Below are 21,207 nucleotides of genomic sequence, written 5' to 3' on the forward strand. Positions count from 1 at the left end.
CTAGCCTATACTTTCATGTGCCATGTAATGGTTTTGGGATTCACAAGGTTATTGCAACTTATGGTAGCTTATTCTTTTTTTGTTACTATTGTTCTACTAATCAAATGTATTGCAACATACTATTTGCCTGTAGATGGTCCAATTCTGGACTCTTATGGATTAAGATGCTGTGAATATTCAGGCATAAATCTTTTCTTCATTCCTCTAGGGCAAATACCCAGTAGTAGAATCTGTCATGTAGCACATGTATTTAAGAAGCTGTCAGTTTCCAAAGTACTTTCACCAACTTATGCATTTCTACTTAGCAATGTATGAGACTTTCAATTGTCTTACATCCTTGGTATCCATTTGATATTTTCAAGCATCTCAATCCTGTTTTCATTATTCCTAAATTCAAATGTTGATTAAGAAAATCATAGGAGTGATGACTTAAAGGCATTAAAACAAGTTGCCTGCAAATTAACATGTCTTAATAGGTGTGTGATGAGATCTCATTGTAGTTCAATTTATATTTTTCTGATGTATAGCTTGTTTTCATTAGCCATTGATATGTTTTCTTTTGTGTCTATGTAAATCTTTTGCTCACTTGTTATCTTGGTTTATTTGCATTTTTAACTAAATTCGAAGAGTACTTTGTTCTTGGAGATATAAAACCTTTACATACATTGTTGTAAAAAAATTTCCATTTATGGGTCTCTTCATTTTACTTTATATGGAAGATAATGGGGTTTATGTCAGACCTGGGTCACGAACTCAGGGCCTGTGAGCTATCTCTGAGCTTTCCACTCAAGGCTACTGCTCTACCACTTGAGCCACAGCTCCATTTCTTTTTGGTGATTAACTGGAGACAAGTCTCAGGGACATTTTCTACCCAGCCTGGGTTTGAACCCCAATCCTCAGATCTCAACCTCCTTAATAGTTTACAGGGGTGAGCTACAAGCACATCTAGCAAGGAAGGTAAGCTTTTTATTTTGATTTGTTGGTCATGGGGCTTGAACTCAGGGCCTGGGCACTGTCCCTGAGCTGTTTTGCTCAATGCTAGTGCTTTACCACTTCAAGCCACAGTGCCACTTCCAGTTTTTGAGTGGTTAATTGAAAATAAGTCTCATGGGGGCTTAAACCGTGATCCTCAGATCTCAGCCTCCTGAATAGCCAGGATTACAGGCATGCACCACCAGCACCTGGCTGGAAGATGGTTTTAAGGATTTTTTTTCCTTTCCTTAAAATCTTTGTATCCTGTCTAAAATCTTCGCCTATTCTAAGATCATGAAGACTTTGTCCAATGTTTTCTTTTAGACACTTAGATCTATGCCATACTTTGAGTTAACTTTTGTGTATGGTTTAGGTAAGAGTTGATCATTTGTTCCACAGATAAATAGTTGTTCCAGAACTATCATCCTAAACGACTATTTCCTCCCTTATCCTAAATGATCCTTTGGATTTCCTAGGACTTTACTGATTGTCTCTTGTGTTTTTCTATGTTATTTTGGGTCTCATTTGTCTCTTACTGTTTATTTCCACTGAATTGTTTTACTCTTCACTATTCCCTTCATAGCACTTACAATTTAATTGCTTCTTTCTACATTCTAAAAGTATAAGATAGATCTTGATTATAGAATTCTTTTCTATCATGAGCTGTTATTTTCCCACTAGTTCCTCCTTTGGTGGGATCCTATAAATCGAATATAGTCACTTCCTGAATTCAAAATATTGAATTGAAAAACACCTTTTAATTTCTTTCATTTTTCACTTTGGGCTACTTTTGGAGTATGAGATTAAATTCCTAAATACTTAGGAATCAATTCCATGGCCTGAATTTCATATATTTGTGGAGTTCCTACCTTGTACTCAACAAGTTCTCATCCAAAGAACTTCCCTTGTTTGCTGATAAGTGAAACTAACATTTTGGAGGAGTGTAAATGTGAAACTTGATTAGGCCTTGCTAGATTCAAGTATGAATCTAGAGATAAGAGTATGATACACAGATAGCCTAAGCTCTCAAGCAATGCTTCCTGGGCTGGCCAATGGAAAGGGTACACTTGTAAACTTCTCCAAGGGAATGGGTAATGGAAGTCTAATTGATTGGAAAGAATATCATAGTCAAATCACTAGTAATAGGTGATACATGGATCTACATTACATGAATAGTGTTTCTACCTCTTAGAAATGATGGCATTGTATCCAAGCATAGTTCACAGATTATTAACTAATTTTCCAGTCTATTTAAACAGTATTTCTTTATCATCATAAACTCCTAGGCAGAATGATCTAGTTAAAAGTCTACTTTAAAAGAACTCATTACCTTAATTTGATTATTAATTTTGTTCTGAGATTCCATGTGTAATAAGATTGTTTTTCATGAAATTTTTGTCTTTCAGTTTCTCTATTTGTTGTACAAGTTTTCCATAATATCCAAAATATATAATTTGCTTATCAAAAAGAAAAAACAAATCAAATTATGTACATCTAAAAGCTAAAAACAGAAATATTCTCAATATTTTAATGATAGCTGCAGAATTTAATTATCTCTCATTATAGGAGTGAAATGTTACAGTGATGAAAGTGTGTTGCATTGAACTTGATAAGCTTAACATTTCTGACTTAAAAAAAAAAAAAAAAAAAAATCAAAAACCCAAAAACTAGAAGTGGAGCTGTGGCTTGAACCTTGAGCATAAAAAAAAAAATCACAAGGACAACACCCAAGCCCTGAGTTCAAGCCCCAGGATCGGCCCCCAAAAAAACAAAAATAAAAATCTCTAGTATATAAAAAGAAACTTTGAAAGTATGATTACACCAAACAGCTTAATTTTTTTTTTTTGGTCGGTCCTGGGGCTTGAACTCTGGGCCTGGGTACTACCCCTCAGCTCTTCAGCTAAGGTTAGCACTCTACCACTTGAGCTACAGTGCCACTTTCGGTTTTCTGGTGGTTTACTGGAGATAAGAGTCTCACAGACTTTCCTTCCCAGGCTGGCTTTGAACCACAATGCGATCCTCAGATCTCAGCCTCCTAAGTAGCTAGGATTACAAGCGTGAGCCACAGGCACCTAGCTCAGCTTACAGTTTTATATGATTCCTCACTAAGTTTTTCAACATAGGAAATATTAGAAAATTTAAGAACCTACCACATAATCCTTACTATTTACATATAAATTGCCATCAATACTTTTATGAAAAGTATCCTCCCTTCCTCAAAAAAGGAATAAAAGGGCCTTATTAACATGCTCTTGTCTCAAAAAATATAAAACACAAATAAATAAAGTCCTTTAGTCTATCCCTTTACCAAATGCAAATCAAATGCAAGTCACAGCTGTTCTAACTGAAACTCTGGTCATTTAACTTAGGAGGTCAATTTAAGGAAGAATGCTTACATATAAAATCTGTACCTTAGAGAATCAGCTTATATTAATCCACATTTTCTTTTTTTTTTTTTTTTTTTTTTGGGGGGGGGGGGGGAGGTTCCAGTCGTGGGGCCTGAACTCTGGGCCTGGGCACTGTCCCTCAGCTCTTCAGCTCAAGGCTAGCGCTCTACCATTTGAGCCACAGCGCCACTTCCAGCTTTTTTCTTTTTGCTTATGCAGTGCTGAGGAATCGAACCCAGGGCCTCATGTATGCAAGGCAAGCGCTCTACCACTGAGCCACCTTCCCAGCCCCTAATCCACATTTTCTAAGTGGTTATTTATTAAGAACACTTTCCTGATGATCAGGTTCACCGTATGTCTAGCAGAGTAATCTCCCAGTATGCCACACAAATTACTGTTACAATTTTTCCATATATATATGTATGTGTGTGTACATATATATATATATACATATATATGTATTTGTGTGTGTGTGTGTGTATATATATATATAGATATACACACCTCAATGAGTGGCTCTCAGAAAGATCAAAAAACAAATGTAACAATCATACAGTTGTTTAAACTTTATTTTTATATGCTTATAAGATTTAAAGTACAATACATCAGATGAGACAATTGGAAATTAACAATGTATACATAGGAAGAGTATAAAGAATACATATAGGATACATTATTTGTTGTGAGAATGCAAAAGAACAGTGTTTTTGGCTTTAAAATTCTGATACCAATGTCTATTATAACATTCAAGTAAAACATGTTTCAAGTTATTTTAAAAATAACTATATTAAAATGTAATTCTAAGACAACCTGCCTCGACCACGATCTTCAAAATAGTGCTGTTCAATTCTTCTACAGAAAGCAAGGAGGTTACTATAGTTTTTCACCTTCTCACAAAGTTCATCATTGGTCAGTCGAGTGGTGAGAATGGTGTACAGATGGCCAAATACCAGGGCATCAAGTTCAGTAGGTCTAAAACAAAAGCAAAAATGAGAATATCATTAATGAGATCTGACTGAATTGTTTTAAAGTTCATTTCCAACATAGTGTCTTGTGAGTATCGCTGTTGCTTTGGTTCACCCTTTATCCTACCCTTTCTGTGATTCCCCTTCTCATCTCCAAATCAAATAAACAAGACAAAGTGTACTGAAATCAAAAACAGTGACCACAGGGACTAAATCAGAGGGGAAAAAAATGAAGAAAAAAAGAAATAACTGCAAACAGTGCACTAAAACAAACAAAACAACAAAACAATTTAATTTCCATATCTTGGAGTTCATTTTAATTAGCATCATTTTATGTGGTCATATGTACATAGCTATGGAACTATTGTGACCCTCTGCTAGTACTATCTTAGGTATATACTAATTACTACAAATGAGGAAAACCATGGAGCTTATATATCTTTGGTCTGGCTTACTCACTTAATGTGATTTTTTTCCCATTTTTTCCATTTCCTTAACAAATGGTACAATGTCATTCTTTCTGATGGAAGCATAGAATCCCATTGTGTATATATACCACATTTTCTTGATCCATTCATCTCGTGAGGGGTATCTGGGTTGATTCCGTATCTTAGGTATGGCGAATTATCCTTATATGTCATCCTGTACCAGAATCAATTCCAAATGGATCGAAGACCTTATTGTAAGATATCCTGAAAACAGTACAGGAAGGGCTAGGAGAAACACTAGGACTCCTCTGCCCAGGTCAAAACTTTCTAAGTACTTCCTAAATAAAGATCCAGAAACACAACAAATCACACAAAAGCTAAATAAATGGGATTACAGTAAACTGCAGAACTTCTGTATGGCAAAGGACATAGCTAGCAAGATCAATAGAAAGCCCAGATTGGGAAAAGATCTTGACTTGCTATACAACAGACAAGGGCCTCATATCTAAAATATGTTTAGAGCTCAAAAAATTAAACCCTCCAAAAACAAATCCTCAAAGAAACAACCACCCATTAATAAGTGGGCTAAAGACTAAAAATTAGAGACTTCTCTGAAGAGGAAATAAGAATGGCGAATAGGCACATTAAGAAATGCTCAACTTCTCTAGACAAAAAAGAAATGCAAATCAAAACAACATTGAGATTCTACCTCACTCCAGTTAGAATGGCTATAATCAAGAAATCTAGTAACAAGAGATGCTGGAGGGGATATGGCCAAAAGGGAACACTACTGAATTGTTGCAAATGCACTGCTTTGATCACTCTGGAAGGCAGTATGGAAGTTCCTCAAAAGACTAAACATAGAACTGCCCTGTGAGTCAGCAATCCCACATTTGGGCCTTTACTCAAATAACCACAAACAAGGACATACTAAAGCTACCAGCACAGCTATGTTCATTTGTGGTTTTTTTGTGCCAGTCCTAGGACTTGAACTTAGGGCCTAGGTGCTGTCCTGAGCTTTTTATGCTCAAGGCCAGTACTCTACCACTTAAACCAAAGCTCCACATCAGCTTTTTTGGTTGTTAATTGGAAATAAAGAGTCTCATGGGCTTTCCTTTCCTGTCAAGGATGGCTTCTAACTATGATCCTCAGATATCAGTCTCCAGGGTAGCTAGGATAATGGTCTGAGCCACCTTCACCCAAATGACTTTTCAAAATATTCCACTGCCAAATAAAAAGAAAAAAATTCATAGAATAATCCTACCACAGCTTAAAGAATGTATTATTCCTTTTTAACTTTGTTATAAGACATGGAAAAAAAAAAACTTAATTTGCTAGCTGAGACTTGCTTTTGGAAGAGGACTATTTAACTGTTTAAATATATATAACAGATATTAATTTTATTATTTTAATCACCAAATAAATATAGTAGGGCTCCAGTATGTCAGGAAACTGTCAGATACAAAAACAAGAAAACATAAATATAATTTATAAAAGTTTAATAAATTAAACTCATTTTTAAACAATAAGCTTCTTTTTTTAAAAAAAAAAAAAAGGATTTCACTGTAGAACTGGGAAAAACATATCTCATTTTCAACCATAATATAACCTCAATTTTATCATTTTTAAAATAATTTAGATTTCTAGCTGGGCACCAGTGGCTCATGCCTGTAATCCTAGCTACTCAGGAGGCTGAGATCTGAGGATCACGGTTCAAAGCCAGCCCAGGCAGGAAAGTCCGTGAAACTTTTTTTTTTAATTTAATTTAATTTTATTTGTGAACATACTGTACAGAGGAGTTACAATTACATGGGCAGGATAATGCGTACATTTCTTACCAAGCATTGCAGCCTCCTCCTTTGTTTACCCTTCACATCCCTTCCCAGCCTCCCCCCTCCCCCCCAATCCCAATCCTTCTCCTTCCCCCCCCCCCCCCCGCACCGATGTTGTAAAGCTCATTTTGGACATGACAACTTGTACTTCTCATTGTTGCAACAGGTCCACCTGTATCCTTAAACAACTGGTTTTTCCCCATCTCCTCCACAAGTTATACTGACATCAAATATAGTGAAAGCAGGGGTTATACTGTGGGGGAGGGACATACAAAGCAACAAAGAGATAATCTTATAAATGCGTTAGAAACACATGCATGAAAGAAAAAAACATTAAAATACACATCTAAGGGTTCATTTTACTGACATCACATTATCTGACCTTTTCCGCTTGACTCATACATATACTAGATATTACAAATAAGGGAAACCATGGGACCTATGTTTCTTTGGGCCTGGCTTACTTCACTTAATATAATTTTTTCCAAGTTTTTCCATTTCCTAACAAATGGGGCAATGTCATTCTTTCTGTCCGTGAAACTCTTATCTCCAATAAACCACCAGAAAACCGGAAATGGCGCTGTGGCTTAAGTGGTAGAGTGCTTGCCTTGAGCTGAAGAGCTGAGGGACAGTGCTCAGGCCCAGAGTTTGAGGCCCACAACCAACCAAAAAAAAGCAATTTAGATGTCTAAAGACAATCCTAAAGATGGTTTCAACATAAAATTTTCTAGGAATTTTTTAAATAACATAACCCCAGAACCAATGATCTATAAATGGAGCATCATCAGTCTATATAATATTACAACAAATACTAATGCCATTATTACTAAAAGAGAAAGCACTGTCATAATTATGAAATTTGTGTGTGTGCTGATCCCAAGGCTTGAACTCAGGGCCTCATGCTCTCATTTGGCTTGCTTTGCCCTACCACTTGAGCCATGCATTTTACTATCATTCCTATAATGATGAATTTTTGAGAAAATAAGTGCTAGCCACTGCCACTTACTAGCTATGATCCTAATTTCATTCTCCATGTAGCATTTAGACCATCTACCATATATTGTTCATTATGTCTCTTCTATCAAAATGTAGGTTGTATGATAGAGAAAAAAACAGAAACAAAAAACAAAAAACAAAACCCTGATACTTATTTCCTGATATTTTCCCAACATATACAACAATGTTTGGCACAAGTGGATTCTTAGTATGTGTTGCATGAGTCAATAAAAGGCATATGCTTCTTATACCGCACTGTAACTGCATTTACCTCTTTTTCTCACATTTTATGTTCTTTAATGTAAAGCCAACAATGCCTTGGCACAGTTCTTAGCACAGTAGTTAGGATCTGAAATAGTATTGGGTAAATAAATGAAAGAAAGAACGAAGAAAGCATCCTGCCTATGGAGGATCAATTTCCACCATCAATTATTCACATTCTTTGAAAGTCTTCCCTCTTTGACACATTCATGAAGTGTTAAAACTACAGTGAACATACAGCCAAGCATGATGGAGCATGCCTAATCTCAACATTTGAGAGACTGAGACAGGGGGATCACGGGTTCAAGATCAGTTTGGGCATCAAACAGAGTTCTTGTCTAAAACAACATAAATAAAAATTTTTAAAAAGCTTGATGTGCAGTATATAACCATATTTAAGAAGATAATCATAGTTTTTTTTTAAAAATCATGAGTGTCCTTGGACTCAATAGCACCATCATCTTTTTATCACAAATGAAGAATCAATAACATCTTTACAAAGACCCAGTGAAATCATGCAGAGTGGACAAATGTAGAGCTAAGGTACTTTGAGACAAGTAATATGAACACCAACTCTTTCACATCCCTAAATCTTGCTCTCTTTTTGGCAGAGGAAATACTGGTTGGGGGGGGGGGTTGATATCTGCTAGGCCAGCACTCTACTGCAGCCATGCTTCTGACACTTTTTGCTTTAGTTATGTTTCAGATAGAGCCTTGAGCTTTGTGCCTGACCTTGATCACAATCCTCTTTGCCTCCCACATAGCTGAGATTACCAATAAAAAACACTACAATGGCTTCTTTGTTGAGATGCACTTTTGCTAAATTTTTGCCCAAGTTGTCCTCAAACCAGGATCCTTCCCATCTCTGCCTCTCTGCCTCCCAAGCAACATGTACCACCACACATAGGCCACCTAAACATTTCTCAAAAGGTACCTTTTTAATTCTTGTTTAGTGCTAACTACCATCACTTCTTGTATGAGAGCCTAAAAAATGTGAATAGCTTATGTAACTTCCAGGGTATAGCTATCCACTCTATCAATAAATGAAGGCTCTGAATGAGGTCAAGTGTATATGTGTGCTCAAACTAGAAATGTCCAGAAGAACCCCTAAAGTGATCCAAATGTATTTGCTGAAAACATACACCCACATAACTCCAAATGTGATGGATTATATATGGACAAAAGCATACAAAATTTATCTGGTGTTATATAAAATAGTTAACGTTCTGACATTACTTTAGAAAATATATGAAAAAGTATAATGCAATGGGGGTTGAAACAAAATACAATTTTAAAAGCATATTTCTTATAATCCATACAAATTCCAGCAATTCCTATTAACTGATTCTGATATACATAAATTATCAATTCCCATAACCCCTTCTTTTACAAATTCTTCTAGATGTTACAAAACTATATGGCTTTGTTAAAATACATAGATCTACATTCATAAAGTATCAATTCTACTAAACATAAATTACCTGTAATCCTAGCTACTCAAAAGGCTTAGATTGTCATTCAAAGCCAGACTGGGCAGAAAAGTCAATGGGACTCTTTAACTACTAAAAAGCTATGGGTAGAGCTGTGTTCAAATGGTAGAATACTAGCCTTGAGCACAAAAAAAAAACCTCAGGGACAGCACACAGGCTCTGAGTTCAAATCCCAGGACTAACACATTGGCACGCAGGCACACACACAAATTTCAAGCAATGAATTCAAAAAAATACTTATAATTGTTATGACCCAAAATTTCTACTGAGTAGAAACCAACATTTTCATGTACTTCCTATTTTCTTTGTTATATAGTCCATAAAGAAAAAATACAACTTTACACTATTGTGCTTAACAAATAGTTTATGGACTGTAATTTGGTAAGACAGAAGTTCACTTCCTAAGAGCTCTAAGATATTTCAAATATACTGCAACATTTATCTTTATATATAAACTTTTTATTAGGAAAACATTCCAGGATGATAAATATATTTTTTAAGTCCTAAGAAATGTGTTTCCTTATCTTGAATTATCTTTTTTCACATTTCTGTTGGTTATCTACAACTTTCATTTGAATATCAAAATAAAAAAGTACTGTAAAACGTGAATATTTTCCATAAAATTTTTCTGTACTCTTTTGCTTTGCTTACCCATTATTTCATCTTTTTTTCTTTAGTTCTCTTTATGTCATCTAGTTTCACAAAAATATAGTTTATCTAGGTGCTTCTTAATATATTGTCATCTCTACATACTAGAAATAATCTACACACTGCTTACTTATATACTCCATATATATATTGGCACTCTTTTGTAAATCAGTTTTTTTATATTTTTATTATAAAGATACTATATAGAGGGGTTAGAATTACATGAGCAAGGTAATGAGTACATTTCCTATTGAGCATTGTTACCTCCTCCTTTGTTTTTCCCCTACCATCCCTTTTGTCCCTACCTCCCCTAATCCCCTCTCCCCCTAAGTTGTAAAGTTTATTTTCAACATGGTGTCTTGTACATCTGATTGTTACAATGGGTCAACCTGTATCCTTATTTCTCCAAATTAGAAAAATGTATATACAAGATGCAGGGCACCGGAATAAAATACAGTGACAACAGGGGTTATACCATGGGGAAGACCATACAAAAGAAACAAACAAACAAAAAAAATCACATAGTCCATTTGTAAATCAAGTTTCTTGCTTGTCCTCTTTTCCAAAGAAAAGATCTTTGCTACAAGATTTCCCTTTCTCATGTCAAACAAAATCACTTGATTTCTTTCATGAGTCTTCTTCACATGCTTAGTGGGTCAAAATTCGATTCTAATGTGAGGGCATAAAAGAAAAACTAACAGGACTTATCTAAGTTCAGTTTATGTAAGAGCCAAGAACAACATTTAAGGTCTTCATTTTGGAATCTAACCCATATATCTTAATTTAAAATACCACTCTACTTACTCACAAAGGATTGACTCCTGCCATAGATAAAGGAAAATTACTGAGAAACATTCTGCCATGGCAAAATAAAAAGATAAGTTACTTTTCTGGAAATGAAGTTTATTTACACTGTAATACTGATTAAATACTTAGCTAAAATACATTTAAGTTAAAATTATTTTGTTCTTTATTCATAATCATTGGTGAGTGAAAAATGTTAATCTAAATATCATAAGACTACTTCAAATAATTACATATTAATATCAATTAAATAGTTCCTCAGTCACCCCATTTGTTAGCAAATGGAAAGACTTAGAAAAAATTGTATTCAGTAAAGTAAGCCAGGCCCAAAGAAACATAGGTCCCATGGTTTCCCTTATTTGCAATAACTAGTATATGTCTAGGACAGCAGAAAAGGTCAAAAGCCATGTACATATGACCATATAAAATGATGTTAAGCAAAATGAACCCCAAGATAGGGACACAGTGTTTTTTTTTTTCTTTCTTGCTATTGATGTACTATGAGATTTTTTTGTTTCTTTTATATGTTCTCTCCCATGGTATAACCCCTGTTTTCACTGTATTTGATTCCAGTGCCCTGCATCTTATATATCATCTTATATATACATTTTTCTAATTTGGAGAGGGTAAGGGAAATAACAAAATGGTGAAATAAGGATACAGGTTGAACCATTTTAACAATGAGATGTACAAGACACTATGTTGAAAACGAACTTTACAACTTCAGAGGTGACAGAAAGGGATGGTAAGGAAAAACAGAGGAGGAGGGAGGAGGTAACAATGCTCGGAAATGTACTCATTACCTTATTCATGTAACTGTAACAGTATTTTTACAATAAAAAAACATACTATTAAATACATAAACATAAATTAAATTTTAAAAAACATAAATTAAATGATAAAGAAAAAAATAGTTCCTCAAATACAAGTTCTTGGTTTTACAACTATTCTAAATTTGAACTTCTTATATAAGCTTAAACATAACTGTACCCTTTATGAGGAAAAGTAATATCCTGCTATTTCCTCTGAATCACATGCCAAATGATCTCTAGTACTAACACTTTGACAATGAATTTAACTAAGAAGAAAAATAAAATCTATTCTATGGCATCCTCTAAAAAGAGTATACAAACTAAGGCACTCATTTATAAACTGGAATAATGCATTCAAATTTCTGAGCTTGTGAACTAATATGAATTCAATATCATAAAGAAAAATATCATAATAGTAACATTTGGATAGATTCATTTGTGTTAGGGACAAAATAACAGAAATAGGAACATTGTTGCAGAAACTTTACCTATACAGAATTCATGTTTGAACTCTGTGACTTTTCTATTTCAGAGACCATCAGGTCTGACATTTTATATGTAGTATATTTAGAATAATATTTAAATATTTTCAAGTTGTCATCACAGTTACTTTTACTACAGATATTAATATCTTTATCAAAGGATATTTGGCATGACTATAGAAGATGAATGTTTATGAAGATATAAAAGTAATATCAAATAAAGCCTTTTAAAAATTATCCATCTAAAAAGAAAGATACTTTGTATTAATAAACCAAGAAAAGGATAAACTTTCTAAGCAAATCACTGATATTAAAAAACGAATTTAATCTCCTTTTAATGGATCACAAGATAACTTTTGATATATTAAAATTATAATTTTTAATAAAGAAAAATTCATTCTTTGCCTATATTAGCAACTCTTCAAACCTCAAAGAAATTATGTCAATGAAACATAAATTACTCAATTTGCATATATACATACATTTAATCTATATCATTTACATTAATTTGTGCTTTACACATATTTTCATACTTTCAAAGTTAATAATAAGACTTGTCCATCCATATTCTTATTGTTCAGTCTTACTGACATTCCTAGTCCCCAGAGTCATAGCCCAAATAGACTGTAGCTATGTTAACAGCATCTTTATGTGTTTGTTGTACTTTCAAGTTTAGAGGCTAGAAGGAGGAAAGGAGACTATGTCTTACTGGTTGTTTACTTTTCATGAGGCACTCTACCCAGCAATTGCCACATATCTTATGCCACCTTCCCAATACCAGATCTCTTAATCATGAAGACAGGAATAGGAAGAGAGGGTCCCTCTAAAAGGTTTTCTCCCTCAGTTGAAAATGGAGGCTTAAAAACTTGAACACTACTAACTGGGAAGTGATGGGATTTAATCCAAGTTCTTGGTGCCCTGTTACTCATCTCCAAACAATGAGCCAGAAAAGGAAACAATGCATTGGTGGCACGCTACATAGAGGTACACTATTAGGGAAGGGAGAGGAAAGGAGAGGAGAGGAGAGCAGGCAGTGAGGGGAAGAGCAAAAGTAGAGGGAAGGACTGATATGATGGAAGCATGATATATACATGGATAGAAACATTATGAAATCCATTATTTTGTACAATATGTATTAATAACTATACAAAAGATTAAGTTTCCCTCCCCCCAAAAAACCTTTATTATACAATAATGACTGCTTTATACAACAACACGTAAGAAAAACTCAATGACAGAAACATTTTAGAAATCTTGATTTCCCAGAGCCTACCACAGTCAAGAAAGGCTACATGAATGTATAATAAGTGTTAAACTTTTAAAATAAGTCTATTTTATACATCAATCTCTCCCCCACTTCCCTCCCTACCACCCATCCTCATTCTTGAGGAGAGAATCAGTGGATGGGAAGCCATACCTGGAGGGCTAGAGTCCTTCCTTTTGCCTCTGTACCTAATCGGGAAAATGACCAACTGCCTGGTACCCACCAAGAAAAGAAAGGTTATAAACATTTCTTCAAAAAGTCAATTCCCACAAATCAAAGAAAGGTTGGACAAATGGGACTGCATTAAACTTCAGAGCTTCTGCATGGCAAAGGACATAGCTAGCAAGATCAAGAGAAAGCTCATAGATTGGAAGATCTTTGCTAGCCATACAACAGACAAGGGCCTCATACCTAAAATATACTTAGAATTCAAAAAATTAAATCCCCTAAAAACAACCACTCCATTAATAAGTGGGCTAAAGACTTAGAGAGACTTCTCTGAAGAGGAAATAAGAATGGCCAATAGACGCCAGGTGCCGGTGGCTCACGCCTATAATCCTAGCTACTCAGGAGGCTGAGATCTGAGGACCATGGTTCAAAGCCAGCCCGGCCAGGAAAGTCTAGGAGACTCTTATCTCCAATAAACCACTCGAAAACTGGAAGTGGTGCTGTGGCTCAAGCAGTAGAGTGCTCGCCTTGAGCTGAAGAGCTGAGGGACAGCTCCAAGGCTCAGAGTTCAAGCCCCTCAACCAACACACATAGACACACACACACACACACACACACACACACACACACACACACACACACACACACACACACACACACACACACACACACACACACACACACACACACACACACACACACACACACACACACGAATGGCCAATAGACTCGTGAAGAAATGCTCAACTTCTCTTGCCATAAAAGAAATGCAAATCAAAACAACATTGAGATTCTACGTCACTAGAGTTAGAATGGCTATAATCAAGAAATCTAATAACAACAGATGCTAGAGGGGATGTGGCCAAAAGAGAACCCTACTGCACTGGAAAGCAGTATAAAGGCTCCTCAAAAGACTACACATAGAGCTCCCCTATGACCCAGTAATTCCACTTCTGGGCATTTACCCAAATGGTCACAAACAAGGCCATACAAAAGCTACCAGCATAGTTATGTTTATCACAGTATTATTCACCATACCAGATGTCCCTTAGTAGATGAGTGTATATACACACAATGGAATTCTATGCCTCCATCAGAAAGAATGACATGGCCCTATCTGTTAGAAAATGGAAAGACGTGGAAAAAATCATATTAAGTGAAGCAAGCCAGACCCAAAGAAACATAGGTCCCATGGTTTCCCTTATTTGCAATAATTAGTATATGTCAGAAAAGATCAAAAGCTATGTACATATGACCATATAAGATGATACTAAATGAAATGAATCCCAGGATATGGTCACAAAAGGTTTTTCTTCATCGCTGTTGTTTTTAATGTACTACGTGATTTTTTTTTTTGTTTCTTTTGTATGTTCTTCCCCCTATGGTATATCCCCTGTTGTCACCGTATTTGATTTTGGTACCCTGAATCTTGTAAATCTAATGTGGGGAGGGGAAGGGGAATAACAAAATGCTGAAACAGGGACACAGGATGACCCATTGCAACAATGATTTTCACAAGACACTATGTTGGAAATGAACTTTACAACTTCTGACTGGGGGGAGGGGGGGAGGGGAGGTACTGGGGGAAGTAAGGGAGGGAAAGGATAGTAGGAGAAAAACAAAGGAGGGGGTAACAATGTTCAACAAGAAATGTACTCATTACCTTACTCATGTAACTGTAACTCCCCTGTAACAGCATCTTTCCAATAAAAGTAAATTAAAAAAAAAAACATACACAAAAAAGCCAATTCCTTTGTGATAAAGGAACTTTGCAGTTAAGTAATACACAAAAGAAACTAAAAATGTACAATATTAAAATGTCTTACTGCTTGTTGAAGAAATATGGTTGTGTTCCCAGTCTTTGAGAAAGAGCTTGACAGCACTGGTCTACATCTTCTAAGACCTATTATTGGCAAGGGACCCCAAAGGAAAATATTTAAGTTAGGAAAACAAAGTATCTAATTTGTATTACAATTTATAATAAAAATGTAAATTGAGGGTAACTTTTCATTATATATTTTCAAATGACTACAGATGACATAAGTAATAATGCTTTCTATTTAATAGGAAAAGAGTGAATTTTCTTTAAATACACTTGTTACTGATAAAGATCACTATAGCAGGTTTACTCTCAAAACTTCACAGACTAAAAGAGGTTTTCTTGAATTAAGTCATTTTGCATATATTTGCCATATACAATTGAAACTGCTTACCTACCACAAGTAAGGGCATTTCAGTTTGTTTTCCTACTCTAATTCATTCCATCCTTATTTATTTACTAAACACCTAGTTTTTACTAAACACACCATTTACTAAACAAATTAGTTAAATGGCTTGCTAGAATTAGGGGTAGCCTTGGCAAAAAGAGATTAATCAGTTTAATGATGCTTAAAAACATGACCTTGGGGGGGTGGAGGGGAGAGATGGAAGGGCTGGGATGGTAAGGGAAAAACAAAGGAAGAGGCAACAATGCTTGATAAGAAATGTACTCATTACCTTGCTCATGTAATTGTAACCCCTCTGTATGGTATTTTCACAATAAAAACTTATTTTAAAAAAACATGACCTTAACAAGACATAATTATATTACTTTAGTAAATTTAAGACCAAAAAAATAGATTAGCAACTATATTCAATGAGGATTTTTTATTTATTTTTTTTATTGTGAAAATTCCATACAGAGGGGTTACAATTACATGAACAAGATAATGAGTACATTTCTTATCAAGCATTGTTGCCTCTTCCTTTGTTTCTCCCTTTTTTTTTTTTTTAATTTTGGTTAGTCATGGGGCTTGAACTCTGGGCTTGGGCGCTGGTCCCTGTGCTCTTAAGCTCAAGGAAAGTGCTCTACCGCTTGAGCCACAGTGCCACTTCTGATTTTCTGGTGGTTTACTGGAGATAAGAGTCTCACAGACTTTCCTGCCTGGGCTGGCTTTGAATTGCAATCCTCAGATATCAGCCTCCTAAGTAGCTAGGATTACAGGCATGAGCCACTGGTGCCCGGCTCCCCTTATTTTTAAGTCCTGATACTGAAGATCTATATTTATTGACATAAAAGATGTCCAGAATGTATCACTCAATGGAATATAAAATTAGATTGTGGAGTAGTAGGCACAATACAATCCCACATTTAAGGAAAATATTAGTTACTAAGAGACATCTACAAGAATTTCTCCAAATTGTTAAGAATGGCACTTTTTTGTTGCTTTCTTTTGTTGGTTGTGCGATTTGAACTCAGGGCCTGGACACTGTCCCTTAGCTCTTTTGCTCAAAGCTAGTGCTCTACCATTCTGAGCCACAGTATCACTTCTGGTTTTCTGGTGGTTAAATGGAAATAAGAGTCTTATGGACTATTCTATTCAGGCTGGCTTGGAATTATGATCCTCAGATCTCAGCCTCCTTCCTGAGTAGCTAGGATTACAGGAATGAACCACCAGCACCTAGCTGAGTAGCAGGCACTTTTTAAACAGTGGAATATCAGACAGTTTTTACTTCTTTTTGTAGTATATAATTTGTCTCACAATAAGTATCTGTAACTATTAATAAAAAAATAAAACTACTTCGGGAAAGACAAAATAATAGCAAATGTTGGTTGTTTTTAGTAAGTTATACAGTTTATAGCATATAAAAATATCATTTTTTAACATAGTGAAAGTCAATTTCAGCCTCAACTAACCTGGTCCAGGGTCTTGTTGCCCCATCCAATAGCTTTCATCTTACGTTTGACTTCCCACTGTTTCTGGTAGGCCAAAATATGATTCAGCGGCCATGGGTAAGGAGACCCATACCTAGAATGAGTAATCTAAAACAAAAGGGTCCATAAAAAGCATGGTTCTTCCTAGAAACAATGTTTCTACAAACAGAATTCTAAAAGAAATATATTTGCAAAGAAAATGTATTCAGCCATCTGAAAACATGCGCTGCATCCAATGTAAAAAAATTAAAATTTTAAACCATTCCCTTTAAAAATATATAAACTTTTATGTACTTTACAACCAGTTACATCAAACAATGACACATAGCTTCCCTAAAATGTACGTGCAAGCAAAATTAAAGTAAGTGAAAAACTATATCACTAATGGTATAAACCACAATGTTTCATTTATGAGCAGGGACTTGCGATTCTGAGCAAAAGTGTTTTCTCATTAAATTTTAATTAAGATAAATGCTGCAGAACTACTCACCTCCTCTACTGTAGCTTCATCACACCACTGAAGATACAACTGGGGACAAAAGAACAGTCACTAAAACTTTAGAATACCAAAGGAAAAAAGGATAAATTTATTTCTTGCCACAGTAATTTCTTATAAACCAATTTTGTAGGTCACAGATGGGAAGAGTGTTTCTTGTTTCTTGTTAGAAAATGTTGCTGTACAGAATTATAAAATTTAATGGTAATACTTTATAAAAATATTTCTTATCACATAATATATCTCTACTATGAAATTGTTGTTCAGGTATTATTTATGTACACTGTGAAAGGCCAAAGTAAAACAATAAACTGGTGAGAATCACCCCTTCTTATAAACAGAAATTAAAATCATCAAGTAACTTATTCAAAGATAATTATCAAATCACTTGGACAACCATCCCAAGTTCTAGAATCTATTATTTTCCCATTTTTCAATAACTTTAAAAAACCCATAAGAAAGTTCTATGCTATGGGAGAACACAGATTATAAAAGATTTTATTTCACTCTATTATTTTATGTTATACCTCTGCAGTCAAAAGCATATTGTTGACTAATTCCATATAAGCTTTCATTTCTGCTTTTTGGACATCATCCAATCCATCACTAAGACAATGACCCTAAAGACAATATAAAAAAAATATTTAAAGGGCCTTATTTTAAACATACAACAATTTTCAGTTATTTTACTAACATGTAACACTCAAGTGTCCAATGGATTAATTTCCAAAGTGACTCAAGGACAAAATTATCTTATATAAGAGTATATTTAATATTCTATTGCTATAAAATCCTAAGTAGTACTTATTTGTTATTACATCAATGTATTTTCCATCACCAACTATTTCACAAAGAAAACAGAGCAGTCAGTAAAACTTGTATTTTTAAGAAAAGAACATTTATAATTAAATGAAATGCCAGGAGATGACACATTTTGTTAATAAAGAAATTGAAAAATTTTTTTAAAGATGTCAGTAAAGATACAGGGGGGAAAAGGAACAAATGTCCAAATTCTCATACCCAATTAAATAAGAGTGGAGACATAAACCAGTATATCCATTAAGTCAATCTGTAAGAGTTTTAAAAGGTATGTCCTATGACATCCCAATATCAATCTTAGGAACTTATCCTAATGAGACATTCAGTGTATAAAAGTTTATATACAAGAAAATGTATTTAAGCACTTACAATAGCAAATACATTGGCCACAATCAAAATGTCTATTAATAAAAACTTGAGTAAATAAAACTATCTAATACAACAGAATACCACACAATTTTAAAAGATAATGTAAATTTATATATTTAGAAAGTTATTAATATAGCAGGATTTATAAGCATTGATCATTTTAAGGAATTACAAAATAATACATAATATTATTGTCTTTATTTATATATGCAAAAAAATGAAAGTCTGGAGAGTATTCCCCAATGTCAATGAGGGATGCTTCAGTAGACTCACTAGAACAGGTAAATTATTATTTTCAACTGCCAAACATATCCTGTACGTCCCTTCTGAAAGGTCAATCAAATATTTTATAAGAACCTAAAAACCTTCATTTATAAACAAAAGTTAGAAATTTATCTACCATTTTATAAAGTATCAAACTACTTCTTTGCCAACAATTTATATTATGAAAAAACTCCCAACTTACACTTTGGAAACATTTTACAGTAATATGCATCAACATTTTATAAAACTAGGTTAAAATCAACAAGAACTGTAAGACATGCTGAAGAATGATGAATGACTTAAAATAATTGTAATCAAATTCATCTAATATTCTTTTTTATTACCTTGGCTTTAACAAATTGGACTATTGGACCAAGTTCTGATACTACCTGATTTCCCACATGAATAAATGGTACTTTACCTGTTAGGGAGAAAAATAAATGTGTAAAAATACTTAGTAAAGTTTGTGCTAATAAAAGAAATTAATTAGAAACCCAGGCATGTTTTCCCAATAGACTTTATAAAACTGTAAATTAAAACAATTACACTCATGTAATTTTTGAACACTAATTGTTAATCAATTTTAAAACAAGAGAACTGTGGTACAGTTTGGTAGGTGAGGTAGAGCCATGACATAATTTGAGCATTTGGGAGACTGAGGCTGGACAATTTTGAGTGTCTAGTGAGTTCTATTTAGGCTGGTCAGAGCTACATAGCAAGACCCTATTTCAGTGAAAGGAAAAGGAAAAGGAAGTGTTCTCCCTTGAATATAGTAACAGATCACAGTATTCTCATTTCAGGGCTGACAGTAAACAAATCCCTATGGAGCAATGAGCACTAATTATCCAAATTATATAAACTAAGTAATGACAGTAGCTCATCAGCACTAGTAAGTTTCAAAGAAATTTCTTTTTCTTCAGAGTACAGTCCAATGAACTCAATCTATATTGAAAACTACCTCTAAGAAACCTTTTTATACTTTTCATTTCAGATCTCTGATATCCATTTAAGATCAACAATTCAAGTGCGAAATAGATCATTAATAAATGACTTTGGCTCAATATATAAGGAATTAAAACTATTTTTAATAATTATAACAATAATTTATTTACTTATTTACATACCTATTTATTTATTTTTGGTTGTAGGCTTGAACTCAGGGCCTGGGCACTGTTCCTGAGCTTTTTTGCTCAAGGCTAGCACTCTACCACTTTAAGCCACAGCACCACTTCCTGTTTTCTGATGGTTATTTGGAGATAAAAGTCTCACATCCTGCCCAGGCTGGCTTGAAACTGCAATCCTCAGATCTTAGTCTCTTGAGTAGCTAAGATCACAGACATGATCCCGAGGCACCAGACCAATAATCTTTGAAGGTATGTTGATTTGTAAGTTAAAATACAAAAGATGCACCAACAGGAAAGGGAAGGACTGACAATGAGGGTGAATGAAAAGGAGTATGATCTATGTAGTTTATTTCCATGTATGAAGATAGAACAATGAAACCTGTTGAAATTGTTTTGCCAATGGAGAATGGGACTAGGGAAAGGGAGTGAGATTAATAGGGACATATTGTATGTGTAGAAATGTCACAATGAAATATCCCTTGTACAACTAATGTATGTTAATAAAATGAACAAAAAGTATATTCCTAATACATGGAGGAAAAACAAAATAGTATGCTTATAAAAACTGGCATCTTTTAAAATATTACATTTTTAAAGTAGCATTTCATTTTAATAAATACTAATGCTGAATATAAGGTAAGGAGGGGGGAAAGTCCCTAAACAGCAAGCAGGTCTACTCCAAATGTTAAACAATGAAACCTACTGTCAGACTAGTTCAAATAGAGTTCACACTAACAGTAGGCTTCTTCCTGCTCCTTTTCAATAGATTCACTTCTCTCTAGCTCAGTCAGCCTAGGGGTAATGGATGAGGTGCTGTAGCAACAAAAGCTTCATCTGTGCCGATAGGATAACATGAATTACAGAGGAAGGGCAGGCCTTTTGGAATACAACACTCAATGTATTCAGAATACATTCCTTCCCTTCTGCTGTTT

General features: G+C 34.5%; 1 protein-coding gene and 1 non-coding gene across 3 annotated transcripts in view; both read right to left on the bottom strand.

The window, feature by feature from the left end:
* Positions 1–3,923: 3,923 nt before the first annotated feature.
* The window catches only part of Mtx2 (metaxin 2), a 49,987-nt gene continuing 32,703 nt past the window's right edge, over positions 3,924–21,207 (bottom strand). For both annotated transcript variants that reach the window (XM_070020402.1, XM_070020408.1), the window contains exons 5-10: positions 19,496–19,572; positions 18,227–18,319; positions 17,694–17,732; positions 17,186–17,311; positions 15,336–15,412; positions 3,924–4,331 (exon numbers count right to left, since the gene is read on the bottom strand). In XM_070020402.1, the coding sequence (XP_069876503.1) occupies positions 4,160–4,331; positions 15,336–15,412; positions 17,186–17,311; positions 17,694–17,732; positions 18,227–18,319; positions 19,496–19,572 (584 nt within the window). In that variant the 3' untranslated portion in view covers positions 3,924–4,159. The remainder of the gene's footprint in view (positions 4,332–15,335; positions 15,413–17,185; positions 17,312–17,693; positions 17,733–18,226; positions 18,320–19,495; positions 19,573–21,207) is intronic.
* Positions 13,454–13,578, bottom strand: LOC138835112 (small nucleolar RNA SNORA57). Its single transcript, XR_011374441.1, has one exon. It is a non-coding gene; the product is annotated as a small nucleolar RNA SNORA57 (small nucleolar RNA).

The sequence above is a fragment of the Dipodomys merriami genome, unplaced genomic scaffold (genome assembly GCF_024711535.1).
Source record: "Dipodomys merriami isolate MVZ:Mamm:240054 unplaced genomic scaffold, mDipMer1.0.p SCAF_1, whole genome shotgun sequence".
NCBI classification, from domain to species: Eukaryota; Metazoa; Chordata; class Mammalia; order Rodentia; family Heteromyidae; genus Dipodomys; species Dipodomys merriami.